The 22,495-nt window shown below is 61.1% G+C and overlaps 1 protein-coding gene across 9 annotated transcripts in view; it reads right to left on the reverse strand.

Moving 5' to 3' along the window:
• Nucleotides 1-1,050: 1,050 nt before the first annotated feature.
• CAMK2B (calcium/calmodulin dependent protein kinase II beta) overlaps nt 1,051-22,495 on the reverse strand; it is a 108,687-nt gene continuing 87,242 nt past the window's right edge. For 2 of the 9 annotated variants that reach the window (XM_023226340.2, XM_023226337.2), the window contains 8 exons: nt 17,942-17,979; nt 17,691-17,762; nt 16,106-16,150; nt 14,301-14,349; nt 4,723-4,798; nt 4,512-4,606; nt 3,961-4,195; nt 3,267-3,414 (listed from right to left, as the gene is read on the reverse strand). In XM_023226340.2, the coding sequence (XP_023082108.1) occupies nt 3,963-4,195; nt 4,512-4,606; nt 4,723-4,798; nt 14,301-14,349; nt 16,106-16,150; nt 17,691-17,762; nt 17,942-17,979 (608 nt within the window). In that variant the 3' untranslated portion in view covers nt 3,267-3,414; nt 3,961-3,962. Of the gene's footprint in view, nt 1,637-3,175; nt 3,415-3,960; nt 4,196-4,511; nt 4,607-4,722; nt 4,799-10,457; nt 10,587-12,111; nt 12,241-12,696; nt 12,811-14,300; nt 14,350-16,105; nt 16,151-17,690; nt 17,763-17,941; nt 17,983-22,495 lie in introns of those variants that run through there. The other 7 variants (XM_023226336.2, XM_023226338.2, XM_023226339.1 and 4 more) reach the window with 7 other exon arrangements.

Here is a 22,495-nt window from a genome sequence, read left to right on the forward strand (position 1 = left end):
CACACTCTCAGCAGGTTGCCATGGAGATAAGAGAGTGCATCAGGGGGCCCAGCGGGGGCCATGAGGGTGCATCGGGGAGGGAGGAGGGCGTTGAGGCTGAGAAGGGCCAGCATAGCACAGGCAGTTGCAGTTGCTTTCCCGGGCTGGGCCTGAGCGTGTGCCCTATGGGGCCAGGCAGCATGGGTGGTGGGTGGAGCCTGAGGACAGGAGAAACTTGGCAGGGGGTTACTCCTTACTCCAACCTAAGGGTTTGCTTTTAGCTTGGGCTGGAGATGCAGAGGGAAGGACTGAGGGGTGCCTGTCTCCTTCACACCCAGGATGAAGTCCCCAAGCCTGGCCTGGCCCACAGGCCTATAGCACCTGGTCAATCTGGCCTAGCATCTGGCTTCCCTGTCTCCATTCCAGCTCTCTGTCCTGGATTCTGGTTGTATGGCCTCTGCTGGAGCCTCCTGGCCCCCATGATGGCTGTCTACTGTATCACCTTGCGCCTTGCCTACGTCTGGTGTCGGAGGCTGATATCCACACAGGCCTGTGTGCTGTCTGTCTGCATAATCCACTGGGGTGGAGCCTGGCTCTGTGGTCACTGTGTGTCCTCAGCGTCCAGAACAGCCAATACATGTAGCAGGGGTGAAAGGAGACAGCAGACAGCCAGAGGTCTTGGTCCTGGGGCTCCTTCCTGCCCAGAGGCTGCCCCGGCCACACCTTTAGCAGCCACAGGGTGAATGGAGCGTTCAGGGGCATTGGGGGCTGGGATCCAGTTTCAGTTCCAGCATCCAGGGTGGACAGCCCTGGGCCCAGAAGACTTCAGAGGACCAGAGGAAGAGGTGGGGACGGCTGGTGGAGCTATGATCTATGACTAGTGCCCTACCTGGGGTGAGCTGTTCACCCTAGAGCAGCTCAGGAATGTCAGGGCCAGCTCAGGGCTCCATAGCACTACCTTCTGTTGGAGGAGGGGCCCAAGTAGGGTCTTGGCCAGGGACCAGGCTTGAGTCTATATTTTGGCGCAGGAGGTCAGCAGGATTCCAGCTAAAGCACCCAGCTGCACTTGAAGCAGTTTGTCCTGTTTTTCTTTTATTTGCAGTTTCCCGAGACAGAACAAAATAAGAATAATTTTTGTACACTTACAAGGCTCAGAAAGAAAAGACAATGAAACTCAGCAAAAAGAGAGAGGAGGGGAGGCCAGCCAGCACCGTGGGCAGCCGACCCCTGGCAGCGCTGGCCAGCGGCCGCCGCCACCACACCGTGGACACCTAGCTAGCAGAGCGGTGTGGCTTGCTCTTTAGGGGTCATGCAAAAGAATTATCCCCCAGAAAAAAAATCCCCAAATTATCCCAGACAGGCAGCTCCGTGGAGGTGACAAGGTGAGAGGGAGAGGAGGGAAGGAGGCCCCAGGACGCCAGGGTGGCCGGCCGCTGGGCCACGCGCTGTCCGTGGTGAGCCCTGCCGCTGTCCCATGGCCCAGGGAGCCACTGGTGCGGAGCCCGGCAGATGTTTACCCTGTGTTCATGGATGGGGACAGCTGTCCTGGGCACAGCGTGGACGGAAGATGGTGTCCACTCTGAGTGTTCATCGGTGGACAGTCCCCTTGGAGTTTAGGATCCTGTGTCCTGTTCCCCATTCTGTGCCCCTCCCTTGGCTTGATTTGTAGGGGAAGATAAAGAAAATCCTTGTTGAAAACGATGTGAATTGAAGGTGGGCAGGCACTGGGGCAGGAGCCCCTGACCCTCTGCAGTCAGGGCTTCTGACCACTCCCACCCAACCTGGCTTCAGACCCACCCTGCAGCCCCACCGTGCTTGGGCTTGCCCTGTCCCCGAGCTCCCCCATGGTACACACCATCACAAGGGGCTGGGGACCCACCGCCTCAAACCCAGGCAGCTGACACTGAGGAGCACAGGGATGGACCCTGCCCTCCATCCGCTGGTGTCCTGGGCCCTGTGCCCACCTGTTTCTGTCCCCAGCCCGCCTTATCTCCATAGCTGCATCCCTGGCCCACCTAGAAGGTGCTCTCACACGCACTGCAGCCCACCAAGGTGCTCGCACACCTGACACTGCACAGGCAGCACTGCCCTCACGCCTCCCACGTGCCCTAGGCTGGCTCCCACTGTAGCTTTTGCTCCCTTCTGCTCCCAGCCCAGATTCCAAAGGCACTCCCACTTCAGCAAACCGCTGCACAGACCCTCATCTCAGCCCAGAAGCTGGGCAGCCACCACCTCTGACCCCGCTCTGCCACTTGCTGTACCACCCGACCAAACCCCAAGCCCCAGGCTTTCCCAGACTCCATCAGCAGACAAATATGCCCAGACACAAAGCCTGGCCTCCCCTCCTAGCTTCAGTTGGGGGCTCAGGGACTTGAGTAAGGCCCGCAGTCCTTTGTCAAAAGTCTGTTCCCCCTTGCGGGGCGCGGAGAAGCCGAACAGGCTGGGGGAGGGCCAAGGGGCAGAAACAGGGTCGGGAGCTGCCAGTGCATCTGCTGCTGGCTGGCAGAGAAGAGACAGACACCTCACACAGGAGGGAGGCCAGCCCAGGCAGAGTCCTCTTGCCACAGCTGGCTGTGTTGGAGCTGTAGCCAGCAGTGCTGTCTCTTGCTCGGCGAGAGGCCCGAAGCTAAGCTGTGCCCCTCTTTGCACTTTATTCCCCCAGAAGGACCAGAGCTGGAGTCCTGGGTGTGTGGGGGCATCTCTGATGGCCTTGGGGACGGGACTCCGGTCTCAATACTCCAGGGGGTGAGGGGCCGGCCTGGGCTCTGCCGAAGGGTTGTCCGTGCTGGGTGTGTGGGGATACCGGGCACGGAAAACCCACACCTAGCCCTTCAGGGGATGAAAGGAAAGGAAGGGAAAGCAGGAACAACAGCAACTCTCAGGCACAACTAGCGGGAAAGGAGGCAGCCCAGCGGGCCCCCACAGCCCCTCCCAAGAGACAGCTGACAGTCACGACAGCCAGCGAGCACACCACGTGGAGCCCATGCGTTGGCGGGAGGATGCAGACACCTTAGGTGTGGGGTGTGTGCGTTACCTACAAACTAACACCGTTCAGCACGCGACAGGGGCCTGGCAGACAAGTTCATGTCCCAGCTGGTCCCCCAGAGGCCAGGAGCACAGACGGACACACGTGGAGCTTGGGTGGGGAGCGGCCCCACGAATGCCAGTGATTTTTACAGCTTTTTCCTTCCTTTAGTTTTTTTTTTTTTTTTCATTTCATCTGATGTCAATTTTTTTGTGGTTGTCGTCGTCATCTTGTTTTTTTGTTTTGTTTTGTTTTGTTTTTAAACAAATCACATCTGGTCTTGTTTTTCTGCAGACACAGGCACCAGGGGAGGGAACGAGGCAGACACAAACATGCGACAGGCAGGCCGTGTGCCCGAGGGCAGTCGGGCTCCAAACACCAACTCTGTCCGGCGAAACCAGGGCGCAGCTCTGAAATGGGGCGGGTGGGTCAGCTCCTCAGCAGCCCCCTCTCCCGTCCACCCCCAGGCTCTGCTGTCTGCCACGCGGCACTGCAGAGAGGGTTAAAGTCCGGAAAAGGGCCCACTCGGGAGAGGGGTTCAAGGTGCACAACCCAATTACTAGTATCCCTGTAAAACTGGGCTCTGGGCTCTGGGCCCGCTGCACCCGTCACCTGGAGAACTCCCATCTGGGGTTCTAACAGTCCTCACAAACAGGGCATGGTGCCCAGGATTGTGTTGCCTGGGGCCCATCCACCTGCAACCCACCCAGCTCTGGCCAGTGTGGACTGCTCAGGCCCTCATCAGCTCCCCAGTCGTCTGGGGAGGCCTGCCACACCCAGCCTGCTGTGGTCCCTAATTCGACATCATTCCTGTGGCCTCACCAAGAAAGCGGATGGACTTCCCAGGCATGGGCTCTGCCATAGGCCCCACTGCTCCCCATTGCCTCCCCGGGCTGCAGACACTCACACCACCGCCACCCCTCTGCCCCGGCTGTCACTTAGCACAGAGCACTCACCTTCACTGCAGCGGGGCCACAGGCGCGCCCGAGCAGTGGAAGTGCACGTTCTGCCACTTGCCGTCGCGGCGGTGCCACACACGGGTCTCCTCAGACTGGCTGGTGCGGGGCCGGCCCTGCCCGTCAATGTACTGCGTGAGCCGGATGTAAGCAATGCAGGCGGCGTCCTCTCCGATGACGTGCACGTGCGGGTTCAGGATGGTCGTGTGGATCGGCTTGCTGTTCTTGGCCAGCACTGTGGACAGCAGGTGGAGGGAGGTCTCGGGTTACTGTGGCTACCCCTGGTGCCCGCCTTCCACCCCACCACCCTAACCCTTTCCCTCTCTCAGCTCCCCTTACTGGGGAGGCTCGGCTCTCCTGGGAGCAGCATGGGCCCCTCCAAGAGTGGGATTCTGGGGGCTGGGTATCCGGTGGGGGAGGGGTGGCTGGCCAACCCTGGGCATAGAGGGGACAGGGCTTCCATAGGCAGCCACCATGCTGTCCCTGGGAGGGGCCAAGAGACTTTCCTGGGGGCACCGCACCCTCATGCCCAGCCGGGCTCCCTCACTCACGGTTCTCGAAGTAGAATCTGTGGAAGTCCATCCCTTCAACCAGGTTGCCCAGTGCTTCAGGCTCAAATGAGGTCAGCCCTGGGTCACAGATTTTCCTGGGGGCCAAATCCAAGTGAGGAGGGGCCCCATGGACCCCCGACTCTGAGCAGGCCCCCCGCAAGGGTCCCACATCCTTGTCCTGCACAGCCCCCCCCCAGCCCCGGGGACTCACGCGTAGGCCTCAAAGTCACCGTTGTTGACAGCCTCGATGAGCTGCTCCGTGGTCTTAATGATCTCCTGCTTCCGGGCTGTGGGGAGACACGGCCAGGTGACCACTGGGCGCTGGCCCATTCCACCCAGATCCCTCCACACAGCCCAGGGGAGGGCCTGGGGGAGCACAAGCTGCATCCACACCGTGTTTCTGCTGCTATTCGCAGAAGCGATCCTCTCGCCCGCCCGCCTCTATCACCAGTGGCTTCCTCATTTCCAAGTGCAACAGCTTCCATCTTATTTTTCTTAACTAAAATATTTTTGAAGGACAGAAATATTCTATCCACATTACCAAATGTCTGGAAAATGCAGAAAGAGGAAAAAAAAAACCCTTCCACAATCCACTTGGAGGTCACCTCCTGGCCCCACGAGCTGTCCACCACAGTCTCCCTCCTGCCCTCCAGTGAGCCAGGCCTGGGGCCCACCAGGCCTGGCCCTGTGCTTCCCTGCAGCTTCCCAGCCCCACCCTCCTCCCGAGCCTTGGGTTCTTGGTGCCTCCTTCACCCAGCAGCTCTGGTGAGGGGGCTACCGCGTGCAGGCACCAGGCGAGAAGGCAGAGACCTGCCTGGAAGAAGGAGCCATCAGCAAGGCCACGTGGAGGCCGGGGAGGAGGAAGCAGCAGGGGGCGGCCAGGCAGTGGCACGGGCTACAGGGTTCCCCGGGGCGATGACCCGGGTTGTCCCAGCAGCAGGAAGAGCAGGCATGGTCTCTTCTTCCCCGCTTTTCTCATAGGAGCTGCATCCTGCTGGCTTCACCTGCTTGCAGTCTGAGGCCCACATGCTACCCCTGCAGACACCCCCGTTGCCCCATACCCCCATGCCCAGGCTTCTCCCGGATGCCTGCCTGCGGTTCCTGCCCACTCCCCTTGGATTCCAACAGGCCCCCCAGCCATGCTGGTCCTCACTGGCCTCTGGGGCGCTCACTGGCAGCCCCCGTTGCTGCTTTAACTACAGCTTATTTTCATTGTAAAAGATTTTAAACGTATGGAGGATGTGGAGAGAATAATAGAACCCACACTCTACGGATTCACATCTTAACATTTTCCTATTCACTTTAGACACATTTTAAAGAAATAAAGCACCGCACATGTAGCTTGAAGATGCCTGTGTTCTCCTCAATCTTGTCTCATTCACTCTCCTCAGACAGAACTACTGTCCTCAGTGAGGTTCCTAGCCATATCTGCGAGGATATATACACAGGCACGCACATACATGCACACTCACACACAGATCACACATGCACACGCATGCTCACCTATACACACGAGTAACACTGGTTTCTCAAAGTAATTTGTCCATGGAAAACCTCAAATCCCCAGAAATGCACCGGAAGCAGGTTCCTGGGAACTCTCCCTGTGGGGGAAGTCTCTGCACTCCCAGCACTGCGCTCGGTGATACTCAGGCTGCTGCAAGCAGTACCTGGGACACCTGCCCTCAAACTGCTGCCCGCCCTGCAGGACACCATTTTCACCAAGAAGGCAGGCCCTGTGGTGACGTTTCCACCCTTCAGCTGTGAATGCTGCCTCCAACGGCCACATACATGCGACCTGTCTGTGGTCTAAACTCTCAGAGGAGGGAATTCAAGCACCGCACATGTATTTTTGAGATGGAGTCTCACTCTGTCACCTAGGCTGGAGTGCAGTGGTGTGATCTTGGCTCACTGCAGTCTCTGCCTCCCAGGTTCAAGCGATTCTCCTGCCTCAGCCTCCTGAGTAGCTGGGACTACAGGTGTACACCACCACGCCCGGCTAATTTTGTGTGTGTATTTTTAGTAGAGATGAGGTTTCACCATGTTTGCCAGGCTGGTCTCAAACTCCTAACCTCAAGTGATCCGCCATCTCGGCCTCCCAAAGTGCTGGGATTACAGGTGTGAGCCACCGTGCCCGGCCAGAAGAGGGAATTCTAGGCGTGACCTGTGATGGGGTTGCCTTTATCTCTCCCGCCAGGCCTCTGGGAGCTCACCCCACCAGGGAGCCCACCTGGCAGGTGGACTGAGTCCACGAAGAAGGCACGGCATGCCCAGGTGTGCTCATGCATGTGCGTGTGGTGCTGCCTGGGAACACCTGTGCTGCACCTGTCTACTCTTGGGCCTCATGTCCCCTGCTGCACAGTGACAGCAGGAGGAGCCTGATGGCACCTGAGGACTGGGGTGCACACATGTTCATGCATGTGATCACATGCATGTATGTACACATGTGATTGTGCATTCATGTGCATGTATGGAAACATGCACATGAGCAGGACGGTGTGTGTGTGAATGTGTATAGATGAAGCTCATATATATGCATGAGCACCTGTGTGTGCATGTGTGCACAGTGCCTGTGAGTGTGCACGTGTCATGTGTGCCTGTGTTGTGTGTGGCATGGGCACATGTGCATTCGTGGGTTGTCCCTATCTGGAAAGTCCCTTGCTCCTGACCCAGCTGCACTTCTGCTGCCAGCCTATCTCTCTTTCTTGCCTAACTTTCATCTACACCATGTCATGGATGGTCCTCAGGGCAGTCTTGCTATAGAAGCCCACCCACCTGGCAGACCCTGGAAAGCTGGCCTCTAGGAAGGTGGGCTGCAGGATCCAGAAGCCCCTTCCCCTCCAGTTCCTGCTGCAGCCACCACGAGCCCCATTCCTGGCCCCATTCCACCTGCCCAACTCTAGGAAGGCACAGGGCTCTGTCCTAACACATGCTGTGGCTGTTCCTGTCCTTGCCCCTGGGATAGTAGCATATGACACTTGAGGGCCCGTCCCCACCCCAGCTGCTATGTTCCTGCCTCCTCTCCACCCTCTACCTGGCACCCGCCTCTCCCCTGCCTCTCCCCTGCCTCATGCCCCCACTTTCACCTGTCCTTTCCTGGAGATGGCCCCAAGCTTCAGGTCTGACCTCTCTTCTACCTGTAGCCAGTCCTTCCAGCAGCACCCAAGTCAGACCCCACCAGGTTGCCTGGCTCTGCCCTCCTTGCATCAAGAGAGAAATCTGGTGTCCACATGTCCCAAACACCTCCTGTCACTTAGTTAACCCCCCTTTCTAATGGACAGAGAGAGCTGCCCCTCCCACTCCACAGCAGTTCTCAGGCACAGCAGCACGCAGCTGGAATGGAGAAGAGAGTGACATTATCTCATTTGGTTTCCAGTCTGCTTTGGTTCTACAGTCACCTTACACTAGTGGTAAGTGAAACTAATCTTCCATTTAATGAAGTAATATGCAGTGCTTTTAAACAAATTGTAATTAAAGTAGGAGTTGGTGGGAAGAGAAAGCATAAAGTGAACAGAAGAGGACATGCATGGTCAGAGTTCCATTCAAGAGTGGTAACCCTGAGGAAGTATGGGAAGCAGGTCTGCTGTGAGACCCACCCATCCATTCCACAGACGGGAAGAATAAGTTGACCCTGCCCTGCGGAATGGTGCTGCCCAGACCCCAGCTTGACCCAGCCCCCACTCTGCCTCCCCACATAGCACATGGGTGCTTTTGTGTCCCTGATACCCGGGCCCCTGAAAAAGGGCATGATCCCTGATGGAGGGGAGGGAGGGGTGCCCAACATAAAGGGGTGCCTGGGTGGGGAAGCCTGCTGGCTGAGGACAATCTGCCCTGGCAGTTCCAGGGACAAAGGGGAGGCGGTGGGCAGGGTCTGGGCTTGGAGGCGTCTGCCTGAGCCAAGAGCCTCTGCAAGTCAGGCCTTCCAGGTGCCCTGATGCAAACAGGAGCCTTGCATTGCCTGTGGCTCTCTTGGCGTGATGCGACAGGTCCAGGCAGGCCCAGTGCATCCAGGTGGGGTCAGAGCAGGTTCTCATCCTGGCCTGGACTCCTGGGACCCCAGGCTGGCCCCAAGTCCCATCTCTCAGAGCCAGAGGTGGCTGCAGGAGGGTGGGCAGCTGCCCAGGGATCAGGCTGGATTGCGTATAATCCGCGATTAGAGAGCATGGGTCGGGAGGAGACAGGGTCTGAGGCGGGCCGTGGGCAGTTGCCCTATTTACACAGCTGGTGGGTGCCTTCCGGAGAAGGGAGGGGGCTCACGACTGGCCTGTAGGATGGCCCAAAGCTGGCCACCTGCTGCCTGGGCCCAGGTGCCCTCAGGGTGGTACCCAGGCTCTTCCTCTCCCTGAGTTCCTGGAACGTCTCACCCACCCCTCTCCCAGCCCTGCCCAGCCCCTCCCAGGAGGGCCACACGAATCTCCATCCTACCCTGCTCACAGCTCCTTCCTGCAGCCCCCACCTCCTCAGCCAAGCTCAGGGCAGACCCTGGAGGGGCAGGTCTGTGCTGTGGCCTCTGAAGGTGAGCCTGGGCACCGAGCCCTGAGTTGGCCACTTCGTACCCACCCTGGGCCCTGTCCTCAGAGGACTCACTCTGGCTACTGCACAGACCTTGAGGGCAGGCTGCAGCCCTGGGCTGGGGTCATGCTAACCTGATGGGGTGACCTTCCAGGCAGGCTCCTTTGGGCACACCCCTCCACTTCTGCAAGGGCAGCAAGCCCCTTAAATCAGATGAGCTGCTGTAGAAGTGGCGGGTGTGGGGGGTTCTGACCACTCCCAGAGGCTCTGCTGTGCACCCGCCCCAGCTGCACGGCGGCCCCTCCCCATGCCTCCCTTCTTGAGTTCGGTCGCCCAGGCACCCCGACCCCATCACCATCAAGAACCTGGTCTTTCCCCTCAGCTGCTCGCCTCTGATCCCCTCAGTCAACCCCCACTGGGAGTCTTCACCTGACCACAGAACGCTCTGGGGGTGCGTGCCCCTCCAGGGGCTGCCCCCTGCCCTCTCGGGCACCCAGGGTGGATCCAGTGTCCCTTTGAGCCTGCAGGCTGCATCCCCCTCCTCGGGCCGCTGCATCCCCCTCCTCGGGCCGCTGCTCTTGTGGGTTCACTCTCCCCACACCCCTCTCCCCTGGCCACCTGCAGCAGCCCCCACGCTCGGCCTGCAGAGGGGATGAGGGCACTCAGACCCCACCTGTCCCTCAAGTACTTACCTAGCCACTGCCCTGCCATGCCTAGCCCTTGGCCCAGCAGCCTCTTCTCTAAGAGCATCTCCACACCACCCCCAGCCTGGTGTCTCCCCACAGGTGGGGGTGGCGGCAGCCCTGGGATGTCATCCATCCCTGTAAGCGATACTGTGGGCAGTCGGCAGACAGACCGGGAGGTGGCCCAGCCTGGCTCCTCCCTGGCCGGAGAGACTGCCCAGCCTGGGCTTCCCGTCCCGCCCGCTCTGTTTCAGCCTGGCCCCAGCTGCCCCCCAGATCCGTGCCTCCCGATCCCCACCTGCTCCCTGCTGTCCAGGCTTGGACAGCTCTAATGCTAGAGCATCTCAGTGACACTTTTCTGTCCCTGCCCAGCAGGTCCGCCTCGACCCAAGCCAGCAGCTCCTGGCGTGCCAGCCCTTGCCACACGCACAGACCCTCTGCCGCCCATTGCCCTCCCATCAGGAGAAGGCTGTGGAACTCAGGGTCACAAGTTTTGGGGTCGGTGACAAACCTGCTCTTTCAGACGCTCTTCCTACACACTTGTGTCATACACACTTCATAACCATAACCTCCATTTTCTGAGACCCAACGGCACCTGCATGTGCTTCAAAGCAATTCCCTGGGGCCCAGCAGAGGGACCCTGTGCCCCCGCCCTCCCCCGCAAGCTGGCCCTTCCCAGAGCACCACTGCCAGGCTCACACTCCCCGAGCCCCTCCGGGCAGCCGCTGCCAGAGCCACTCAAGGTGCTACTTACACGGGGTGGGCAGGGGGCCAGGGATAGTCGGAGATGGGCAGGGCGGGGGCCCCACTGGTGAGGGGCCCTCGGCTTCTGGGGTCCCTGAGCCCCTCCTCACAGAGTTCAGGATGTCAGAGATCCTTGGGGCTGGGGCGGAACAGACAAGACGTGAACACAAGGCAGGCACGGGGGGCACGCAGGACAGAAACCATGGGCAATCAGCCAAGCCAGAGATTGAGGGGCACAGAGGGAGACATGGGGGTGGGGCACGAGGGGAGAGGGGAGGGAGGGAGGATGTGGGGGTGTGGGGGGAAGAGGGTGAACCTGGGCCAACAGAGCGGATATAGGGGACAGAAGGGGATGTGGAGGACAGAGGGGAGCTTGGGGGACAGAGAGGGAAATGGAGGAGACTTGGGGGACAAAGGGGAACGTGGGAGGACAGAGGGGGGTGCTGGGGACGGGGGTGCATGAAGAGACCAAGGTGCATGTGGGGGACAGAGGGGGGTGTGGAAGACAGAAGGGTGTGGGGGACAGAAGGGGGTGTGGGGTACGGGTGTGTGTGAGGGGACCAAGGTGGGTGTGGGGGACAGAGGAAGGTGTGGGAGGGAGAGTGTGGAGGACAGAGGGGGATGTGGGGGACAGAGGGGGTGTGGGAGACAGGGCTATGGCAGACAGAAGCGGGTGTGGGAGACAGAGGGAGAATGTGAGGGACACAGCAGAGTTTGGGGAGGAATACGGAAACATGAGGGAAAGAGGGGAATTTGGGGGACAGAGGGGGATGTAGGGATAGAGGGTGAACTTAGGGGGACCAAAGCGGGTAGAGAGGTTGTAGGGTGACCAAGGGGGATATGGGGGGACAGAGGGAGACAGGACAGAGGGTGCTGCTGGGGACAGCGTGGTGCGTGAAGAGGAGGCTGCAGGAGTGAAGGGTAGATGCTCTGGCTGTCGGGTGGCATGGGCTGAAGCTGCTGTGGGCAGAGGGCACACTCCAGGGAGAGGCTGCTGGCCAGCAAGAAGCTGTCAGGTAAGTGGCCCTTGAGGAATGCTGGACAGGGTTACAGGGAGAGGAGGGAGTCACGGGCGGTACAGAGGAGGCCTGGCCTGGCCCCGTGAGGACAGCTCAGGTCAGCGGAGTCCAGGCTTATGATTCTCCATAATATCCCCTTATTGGTGAGCTCCAGGGACCCTGGCCGGGGTTTCAGTTCTGGCACCTTCCTCAGCCCCCTAGACTGAGGAAGGGCACTCAGGGGTTGGGGTCACATCAGGAACCAGGGTGGCCCTGAGTGCAGGCTCCTGGGCACCATGGGCAGGGCCCCTGGGTGGGTGTGAAGTCTGGGTCTGGGACAGTGATGAGCAGAGAGGGTCTAGGGACATGGGGGGCCTCAGAGTGGCCAGACAGACCCTTTTGGGAGGGGCCTGGGGCTGGACAGCGAGCGGGGAGTAGCAGTGGGAGCAGAAACCGTGTAGGGGGCTGGGCCCCTAAGGGAGAAGCCAGGAGCTGCCCTGCTGGTTAGGGTGGGAGCCCTCGGGAAGCCCCACCAGGGCAGGACGCCAGGCTGCGGCGCTGGGGCAGGGTAGCTGGGCCGTGCATGCAGGTGGGAAGCTGCTGAGCGCCGGCCATTCGCAGGGAGCTGTCCACAGCAGAGGTGGCAGGCCTGGGGCCACTACTTACACGGGGAGGGTAGGGGGCCTAGGAGAGCCGGAGACAGGCAGGGTAGGGGCCCTGCTGAGAGGGGGCCCTCGGCTTCTGGGGTTCCTGAGCCCCTTCTCACAGAGTTCAGGATGTCAGAGATCCTGGGGGCTGGGGTGGAACAGATGAGACGTGAACATGAGGCAGACAGACATACGAGGAGGCGGCAAGGCGGAGGAGGTCAGTGGTAGGGGTCCAGACCCGTTGGGCCCTGGGGTCAGGCCCCGAATCAGAGCCTGCCTCAATAGCAAGGACCTCCCCACTCCCGCAAGCTGAGGTGGAGTGAGGTCTGTGCCAACCCTGAAGACTGGAATTGAGGCCTGAGCCTCCGGGGCCTCCTATCCTGCCCAGTGGCTTTGAGCAGGAAAAGGGTCCAGGGCCTACCTCACAAAGAGGTGAGGCTGGACGGGCTGCGGCCACCCTGGGAAGCCCCAGTGAGGGGTTGTGGGGTGATGAGGCTGGAGCCAGGGTCCATGCTCAGCCTGCCCTTGGCTCTGGAGCGGCCCCTCTAGGGGGTTACCAGCCCTCCAACATGACCCCCACAGCAGCAGGGCCCAGGCTACTTACATGGGGCTGGCAGGGGGCTAAAGGGAGCTGGAGATGGGCAGGGCAGGGGCCCCTCGGCTTCTGGGGCTCCCGAGCCCCTCCTCACTGAGCTCAGGATGTCAGGGACCCTGGGGGCTGAGGCGGAACAGGTGAGGAAGGCAGGTGGGTGGGGTGCCCGCAGGCAAAGAATGCAACTGGAGAAGGACTGGGGAGGCCAGGAGGAAGGGGGTGACAGCTGGATACCTGGGGCTCCTGGGGTGGAGGTGGGGTCCTGGGCCTGTGGTGGCCGCAGCAGTTATGTGAAGGCTGAAGGAGCCAACACGGGGCCAGTGCCAGAGCCAGCAGAGGCCAGGGCAGCATAGGCCAGTGCAGGCTAGCGTGGAGTCAGAGGCTACCCTGGAGTCAGAGGCTACCCTGCCACCCTAGTGCTGTGACCTCTCCTGGCCAGAGCCAGCAGAGGCCAGGCCCACGGAGGGGGAGTGACAGTCATCATAGGGGCATGATGACCACTGGGCCTGCCTGGACTCTGTACCAGCCTCAGGGCAGCCTGGCAAGGCTTCTTTCTGCACCAGGTGGGGTGGGGGGTGTCTGCCTCCACCTCAAGAGGCTGCTTGGGCTCAGATCTGAGCCACGACTGCTGCTTCGGGGTGTCTTCTCTTCTCTCCTGCAGGATCCAGGCTGGGCCCCCCTCCCAGGTCCCCTCCCTCACTGCTCAGTGCCCCACCAGGCTGAGGGTGATGGCAGAACCTCTGGACAGCCTCCATGCTGTTGCCTTTGGGGCCTGTTCCAGACTGCAGGGAATCACACACCCACTCTGTGGCATCCAGGGCCCAAGGTCCTGTGCTCATCTCTGCTCAGGGACAGTGTCATAGCTGGGCAGCATGGGCAGGAGCAAGGCTAAGCTTTGGACAGGTGAGAAGTTTTCTCCCCTAAACTGGCAGAGTGGCTGACCCTTGTCGGGCACCGGGGCAGCCCTGAGAACAGCGTAGGGCTTATTAGGTGACCGTGTGAGTGATGAGGGTCAGGAGGCCCCACGTGGGTGGTCGGGAGGCAGCAGACTCCATGGAACTTGCCCCATTGCCGGGTGCCCTGGGGGCCTCTTGGGGAACACACAAGACATTGGCCTGGGTGGGCAAGGGAGGGGGCCCTGGAATCTGTGGTGCAGAAACCCACCGCAGGAGTCCACTCCTGGTTCAGCAAAGGCAAACACGGAAGCACCCTCCCAGCTGCCCGGCCACTCGGCAAGTGCACGCTGGACAGAAATGCAAGCTTAAGGAGCTTTAAGACAAAGACAGCATCTTGGAAAAAGTTCTACCCATGAATCTATTTCCCCGTGAGGGTCCTGGTGTGGAGAACCTGCCTCTGCGCAAAGCCGTGGCTTCCTCACTTGGATGCGGTGACTGAGACTGCCCGGCTGCCAGTCATCTCTGCCACACTTCCCACTCTCTGGGCAGGCCTGACACCCAGGCCTGGGGTGGGATTGCAGCTACAGGGCCCCCGAGCCCCCCAACACATGCACACACCAGGCATCGCAGGAGAGCTGATCCTGCACAAGTCCCACCCGCCTCAAAGAGCAGCCCAGCAGTGCCAAGGCCGCTGCGGGACAAGGACGCAAGTGCAGGTACCTTTAGCGTCTTCATCCTCTATGGTGGTGTTGGCACTGTCAGAAGACTCCTGAGGAAACACGGGAGGCAGTGGGTCAGGATGCGGCCAAGCACAGGTGGGACGTGGCTGAGGGCAGGTGGACAGGGCTGGGCCTGCATCAGGACCAGCCCAGGCTCTGAGGCTGACCTCTGCCCCAGCTGCTTTGACCGGGCTTAAAGGCCAGGGGCTCAGGGGACATGCCCTCTGGCGGCTGCAGTGCCCCAGCTCTGTGGACCTCATGCGGCAGTGACCGGAGAAGACACCCAGTTCTGTGCTGGTCCCTGGGAGGATGCCCCTCACCAGGGCGCATTCTCATGGCAGCCGGCACAGGCTGGCACAGAGTCCGAGGCTGGCCCTGCCACCCTAGTGCTGTGGCCACCCTGCATCCCCAACACATGAGGGCTCCAGTTCTCCCAGCAAGATGAGCCTGGCACAGAGACTGGTATGCTCAGCCGACTCTTTAACAAGAGAGGAAAACGGGCTTTTTGAAATTCCAAGACGTAAAACACAATGGGACTGGCTGGTTCCGATGAAGCAGCAGCCGCTGTCATCCAAAATACAGGGTGAGGAGTTCCCAGTAGCTCTGCAGATCTGCACAGGGCTCCAGGAACCTTGGTCTGGCCCCAGGCAGAGCACTCCTGCCACCCATATTCCCTCGGGGCACCTGCCCGTCCGGGACTGGACGTCCAGCCAGGCCCCGGCCTCACCTCTCAGGTGGCCTTAGAGGGCAGAGGTGGCCCACCCTCTCCCACCCTGCTCCAGGGCTGCTGCCCTTCAAAAGACCATCCTCTAGCTCCCCAGGAGGCCTGCTCTGCTCCTCAGAGGAAACATCTCACGAGGTCCCTGGGGGACCGCTCCCTGGTCTGGACACTGCCTGGACACTGCTCGGGGGCCCTAGACCAGAACTACGGGTCTTTAGGTGCAGGGTCAGAGTTCACCACAGCCCAGAAGGTTGTTTAGGAGTCCTGCAGAGAACACGACCCACCCCAGACACACATGGGTCCCAGGGGCACCCATCCCCAGCTGCCAGGTGGGGAGAACACCCAGGTCCCGGCCTAGCACCATGGGTGCCCCTTGGTCCCTGCCATGGAGAAAGATGTCTTCTGATGATGGGCTGGGTGGTGGCACTGGCCAGAAGGAAGTGGGGGTCCCCACAGAGGCACTCTGGGGGCTCTGTAAGGAGCCCAGGCCTAGGTGGGAGCTGGGCTGGAGGGCTGTGTTGGGTGTAGCGGCGCTGTTTTGGAAGTCCTGGAAATGGCTGGGCTGCTGGCCCCATCCCTCCCACCACCCCAGAGAGCCAGCCCCTTCCCTGGCCCCAGAGTGATGATGTCAATGTGATGGGAGCTGATGGCCAGAGCAGAGAGGGGAGCAGAGGAGGGAGGGTCTGCTCAGCAGGAAGCACTGGGGGCCGCATGAGGGAGGTGGGGTGGAGGACAGCCAGGAGGGTCAAGGACACAGCTCCTGAGATGCAGGCCCCGCTCCAGACCTCAGGAAGCCCTACCGCCTGCGGTAGGTGGGACACGCGGAGCCCCGGTCTGAGAGTGTCGGCCACATGGGGACTGGGCGCAACTGTGCCAAGCACCTCCAGGGGCAAGCCTGGGCCCTGAACCAGTCTGTCCTGTTGTTGCCCACAAAGATGGACTGGGGCCCTGCTGTGCTGTGGGGAGGGGCGGCCAGGGCCATGGGACATCTGCCCTCCGCTCGGGCACAAATGCTGCCCCAGACTTCTTTCCTGGCCTGGAGCCTCCTGCCTGGGGAAAGCGGGAGGAGGAAAGGGGGGCAGTACCTTAATCCCGTCCACTGGGTTATGGATGACGGTGGTTTGAGGCTCCTACAGAAGAAGGAAGACACAGAAGAAGGAAAGAGAGGGAAAGTGAGAAGAGGAGGAAGCAGAGACCGCCAGGAGGGGAACAGGGAGACAGAGGAGGCATGGGTGGCCAGAGCCTGCGAGAAAGAAGTGCAGAGCAGAGTGGGGGACAGGGATGGAGGCGGCGTGGAGCAGCTGTGGGAGGAGCCTGGGTCAGACGGCAGGGATGGAATGGACAGGAGCTCTGTCCAGGCTGGCGGAGGTGCTGCTGTCCAGGGCAGGAGATGGACTGCGTGGGGCCCCGACAAGCTGCACAATGTGTGTGGGAGCCAGAGAAGCCAGGCTCGGCCTTGGGGAGTTCTCCCCACCCTTTGTGGCTTGAACCTGTGCCCCAGCGTGGTAGGGGGCACAGGTCTGAAGATGTCATGGGGGTGGGGGTGGCACATGGGATGGACAGGGTCCGAGATGGAGCTGGCTGTGAGGCTGGCACGTGGGCCACCCTGGCCGCTGGAAGGCCTTAGGTAGGCTGGCACCAGGCCACCCTCCAGCCATGGCCTGGCTGCTCTGAGCAGCTTGCCCCTCCCAGGACCGCTCTCCTCTCCTGGGTCTCAGGGTGGCCATTTGGCAAACGCAGTATTCCCGTGGGTGGTCTGGGGCTGGCTCCCGAAGCCTGGCCTGGGGTTCTCAGGGGACACCAAACCTGCTTCCAGCAAATGTGGGGACCTATGGGCCAGCAAGCCCCAAAGCTCTTAGGACAGCTGAGGGGACACAGCACAGTGCCCCAGCAGGAAGGCCGGCACCCACCAGCCACAACTTTACATCCTTGGGAGTACTGCTGTAGGGTTCACCTGTAGGAGCCCCCAGGGCAAGGGGCACTGAGGGGCGCAGTCGGAGCGGAGCATGGTGGGGACCCCTCCCCTCCGCAGCACGGAGCCCCTAAGTCCTGCCTCTCAGGCAGCCACAGAGCAGCACGGGTGTGCTAGCTCCTGAGGGAACACAGACGTGACGGCAAGCCCCCCTCCTTAGATGCCCCTGACCTAGACACCTCTCTACTGCACCACTGTGGCCCCGTCTCCCCACGGGCCATGGAATGTGCCACTATGGGCTGTTCCCCCTGCAGAGCCTGGCCCAGCCCCACCAAGCCAGACCCTGGGAGTGGTCTGTGGGTTGGCCTGTTGAGGATGGTGGAGGAGCTAAGGGTGGGGTCCTGGTGGGGAGAGGGTGCCCTCTGCCTCACCGACTTCCTGAACACTCCTGGAGAGACATCCACAAGTCAACATGGGTGGGAGGCTGGGCCTCTCCCCTGTACCCCAACATCTGTGGGTCTCAGTCAGGGGCTCCCCAGAGCAGCCCTAAACCTGTCTGAAGTGGAGCCTCCTGCAACAGTGGCCTCTTCTCTCCACTTCACCACTGGTGAGGGATGAGGGGCGGGGGCCATGCGAATGCTGTCAGACAGGCCAGGCGGGGCCAGACCCCACCTTCACCAGGCCCCCTCTGACCAGCAGCAATCACACAGCCAGGGGCGTAGGAGGGGCTGAGAGGCAGAGTTTGAGGAGCTCAGTACCAGGGCGGCAGGAGGAAGCGTCCCTTTGGGGCTGGTGGCGGCTGCACTGTTTTTGGTGCTATTCGTCTGGGGCTGTGGAGAGAGGGAAGAGGAACCCTTAGGCGGGAGAAGCCCCTCACTCGCCAATTCCCCATCCTGTGTCTGCCAGGGCATGGGGGGAGGGGGGACTCCAGAGCAGGAGCCCCAGGGAGTGGGGGTGAAGCTGCAGGCTCTGGGCCCCCCAGCACCCCAGGGCCCGGTCGGAGCCTCACCTTGACTCCATCTGCTTTCTTGTTGAGTAAACTCTTGGCTGCTGCATGGGGAGGAAGAAGGCATGGTGAGTGATGGGCCTGGGTCTCGCTGCAGCGCACCCCCACCCCTTTCCCTGACCCCACTCTTTCCCCAGGAGCAAGCCCAGGGTCCTGAGGCAAGTGTGGCTCCAGCATCCAAGCTGGCTCTGAGCAGGTGGGGGGCCGTCCCGTCACCCCAGGACAGCCCTGTCTCCAGCCTCCTCCATGACCCTGGGGCTCCTACAGGCATCCGGATTTCTCCCCTGACCAGACCCAGAGATGCGCGTGGGTGCTGGGGAGTCCCATTGGCTTCTGGGCCACATGCAGGCTCTTCCTAGAGGAAGGCAGGATGCCGCCTCCTCCATGATGGGAACTCAGGACTAGCCGTGCCAGGTTGGGGTGGGGGCAGCTGAGCCAGCACCTCAGAGGTCATGCCCTCCCGGGCCACGCCATCCTGGGGTAGGGGTGGGTGGGCTGCAGCTGGCCACCCACTCAGGGGCCTTGTCTCAGCCCAGGCGCTCACCTTGCTCTCAGACTCCCGTACCTTGGCACCCAGGCCTCAGAGCTCTGGCCAATGGGCCTCTCGGCTCAGGCACCGAGGGCAGCCCTGCTCACCCTCATTCCAAGCTGCCCGGCAGCCCTGGCCTTGGGGCCGCTTCTGTGCACTGACTGGGGTCAGCACAGGCCTTTCTGCCCACAAGCCCCCAAGGACACTTGGTCCCAGCAGCGGGGCCTCCGCCTCACCCAACACTCCCCCGCAGAGGTCAGGGGGGCCTGGCCCCAGCCCCTAGTGCCCACACTCTCCATGGCTGTTAGGATTTTAATTACAGAACTAATAAATAAAAATAAATAAAAAATAAACCAAAAGAGGAAGTCAGCTTACCTTACAGAAAAGGAAAGGTGAGAAGGGGAGGGAGTGAGGAAGGAAGAGAGAGAGAGAGAAAACAAGATTTGTGTTGGTTCGGGAAGGGGCGCAAGCCTGCGGGCCCAGGACTCACAGGTGACCTGTCCTGGACCACGCTCACCAAAAAGAGCCAGGGCCATGCGGCCAGCTGGTGCAGCAGGGTTAGAGAGGCAGCCAGGCTGGAGCCCAGGGGATGACGATGTGGGAAGTGTGAGGATGCTTGCCCCCGGGCCAAGCCGGGAAGGAAGGTGGCACAGCAACCCCCCCCCCCACCTCCTGGCTCCAGGATCCTGGCTGGCCAGGCCATGAAATTGGGCTCTCCTGCCTGGGGACCCCAGGCTGCCCATACAGGCTTTGGTGGGGACAGGCAGGCACCTTTCAACCTAGGACTGCAGCGCTTCACAAATGGGATCATCCCCCCACCCCAGCAGCAGCAGCAGCAGCAGCAGAATTGCCCTGTACAGTCAGAAATGCAAATTTCCAGGCCCACCCCACCCTCCTGAGCCAGAATCTCTCCAGGGCGGGACATCTGTTCCACAAGCCCTCCCGGTGGTTCTGACGCTTGGGTGCTCCAGGTTGCCATGGACATCAGGAGGTTGCACCCCGCAGGGCATAGACAGGCCTGGGCCTGCTGCCTGCTGACCATCCCCTCCCTGTCCAGATGCCCAGTACTGCCTCCTCCATGACCCTGGCCCCTCCTGGGCTCTGTAGGGACTGGGGTCGTGCCTGACCAGTGGCTGCACGTGGCCCCGGGGACCCCATGTGCAGTGGGCACAGTTTCTATTCCCAGCCTCTCTTTCTTCACAGATCTCTTAACGCTCAACAATTTTGTATCAAGCCCAGGAGTCCCTCCCAGGATCCATGGAGAAGTAGAGGGGCCTCAGGCATCACTCTCCCATCCCCAGGCCTAAGGCCCCACCTGGTGAAGCTGCGCACAGGACCACCTCCCTGATGCCCAAGGCAGCCCTGCCCAGTGAGTTCCCAGGACCAGAAATGCCGACTGCCCACTTCCTTACAGCGCAAACTGAAAACTCTCCCCTTCGCTGTGGCTCAAATCTGCTTCCCTGTGGCTCAAATCTGCTTCCCTGTAACTTGCTGTGGAGGGAGAGTCTTGAAGACTCAGAACTCAGGGTTCCAAGGCCCCCACAGCCCCCTCACCTGTCTTTGTATCCCGCCCTCTCTGCTCCCCTCCCATCTCCAGCACACACAACTCACCCCAGAAACATCTGCCCAGCGCCAGCCAGCCTGAGGCTGCAGCTGGGGGATACTGTCCTTGCTGGTGACCAGCTGCCCGACACGGCTGGGGGACAGGCTCCTCTTAGGAGCCTGAGGAAGGAGGCATCCAGCCTCGCCTTGAGGACATTTGTCGTGGGGAGCTGAACAGGCAAGGAAGGAACCCAGTCCCTTCCAGAAACACACATTTTAAAAAGCTGTGGCCAACTGAAGCAGGCGGTGTGCAGAAGGCTGGTTCTACCCCACCCCCAAGGGGACAGCCAGGCACGCAGCCTCTGCCAACCCAGCGGCACTTCCAGCCAGGCTCTGCATTGGAACTGGGGCCAGCACGGCGCCCCAGTCAGCAGCGGAACTGAGCTCTTTCCCCGGGCATGTCCTCAGAAAATCCTCACAGGAAAGGAGGCAACACAGTTAGCCCATCGGCGGGGTTGACAGAGACCCGGGACAGTCCTTGGTACTAAGAGGGTTCCACTTAGATCCTTGAGCCTATCAAAACCCGCATTTCCAAACTGTGCTGCTGGAGATGTACCACAGCAGCAGTGGGAAATAAAAAGACAGAAGTTCACAGTCCAGTGGGCGGCAAATGCTGCGTACAAACCAGCCCTCGTTGAAGGACTCAGGCCGATGCTGCCATGAGCGCTCTGGGAAGCCCTGCAGCAGACGCCCCTGTGGTCTCGGTCAGTTCCCAAACATGCTTCCTTGTGAACCCGCTTTTACAACCATCGCTTGTGCACGCCTTGGGCGAGTGTGGGCTGCACAGGCCCGGCCCTCCCGAGCGCATGGCTCCTGGCCCCCCATTTTTTGGGGGGCTGCTCATTTCTTATCTCTGCCTGGGACTAACTCCAGATTCACCGTGGCCAGAGTCCTGTCGACACCCATCTACACTAGCGTTCGAGGGCACGGGAACTGCCTTTCTGTGTCTCAAGTTCAAAGCATGCGTTAGGTGCCGCAGGAGCCCAGGGTAGGTGGAGCAGTCACAGGTATCCCAGACACCTGGGCTGGGGGTTCTGCAGGCCTCTGTGGGACGAGGAGAGACCCTCTGCCCTCCATCCTGGGAAGGCACTGCCCATTCCCAGGTCTCTAGGCCGGGGCAGCTGCTGCCACCCTGCAGCTGGCCGGACACTGGGTCTCCTGTGCCCTTACACCCGATCAGTGCAGGAGAGACCACAGAGGCCAAACTGAAACACACTCGACAGACAGGGTCTCTCTGCGGGTCAAGGGGGCTATGCCACATGGGCTGGTACCAGACTCTGACTGGATGGTACCAGACTCAGCTGCCATGGGCAGAGGACTGAGCTCCCTGCTCACTGCCGTGTGGTATGGCTGAGCTGGGCTGACCTAACAGGATGGGCGGTCCCCTCAGCCCTGCCTCTGCCTTGTCCCCCTAGCTGGTCACCCAGGACAGCCATGCTGGGCTCTGTCCACATGCACTGACCACCCTCCAGGATAGAGCCGCTCTCGGCGCCCAGGGTGGAGCCACACATGCAGGGCCTCATGCACCGTCGCCCCACGTTCACTTGCAGGCAGGCGGGCATTGCAGCGGGAGCTCCGGGCACAGGGCAGCGTAGAGGCAGCTGTCTCTCAGCACTGTCACCTGGGCAGCAGCACCTCCCCAGAAGCCACTAGCCTCACCCTTTTCTAATCACAGCCCCCTTCCGCCTGTGCTCTGGAAAGACCTGTCAAATGAAGCAGACGCAGGAGGGCCCTCCCGGGGTGCTGCCTGCTAGACACGTCCACTGGGCTCATGGGAGGAGAACAGACTGCCCTCCCTGAGGACGGCCTGGGCCTCCCCAGGAGGAGGGTTCTCTGGCTGGGAAGGCCAGGCTGCTCACCCTGTGGGGTCATGAGGAGGCCTGGGGAAGGCAGTCTCCAGCACCCTGGAACCTCTGCCCGGTCCCCAGCAAATGTTGGAGGCACTGACAGGGAACTCAGTAGCTCAGCCCAGGGAGGACCTGGGGTCCCTCTGTGTTCTGTGGCCAGGCGTTGCCAGCTTGGCCTAACCTAAGCTCTCACCAGCCCTCAGCTCAGGCTGGAGCTGCAAGGAGGTCTTGGGGTCACTTAGCCCTCATGGGGTCTGTCCATGGTCATAAGCCAGCAGGTGGGTAGAAGCCAACATGGGCCTCTGGGCTCTGGCCCTGTACAGCCCAGAGGAGCAGGTGGGCAGTGCCGGCCTTCTTCCTCACAGGGTTTGGTGCCAGGGGAGGAGGACGTTGCAGAAACAACGCAAGAGGAAACCCTGAAAGTCTCCTCTGGGTGCCTAAAACCCCCACCCCGTTCCAGAGCGGCCTGTCCTGGGGGATGCTCGGGGCAGACATGCACGTGTGGGACTCAGCAGCACAGACCACCGTCTCCGTGCGGCCCCCAAGGGGCAGGGTGTGGGTCTGCCCCAAGGGCCTCTG

Source organism: Piliocolobus tephrosceles, chromosome 8 (genome assembly GCF_002776525.5).
Source record: "Piliocolobus tephrosceles isolate RC106 chromosome 8, ASM277652v3, whole genome shotgun sequence".
Lineage (NCBI taxonomy): Eukaryota > Metazoa > Chordata > Mammalia > Primates > Cercopithecidae > Piliocolobus > Piliocolobus tephrosceles.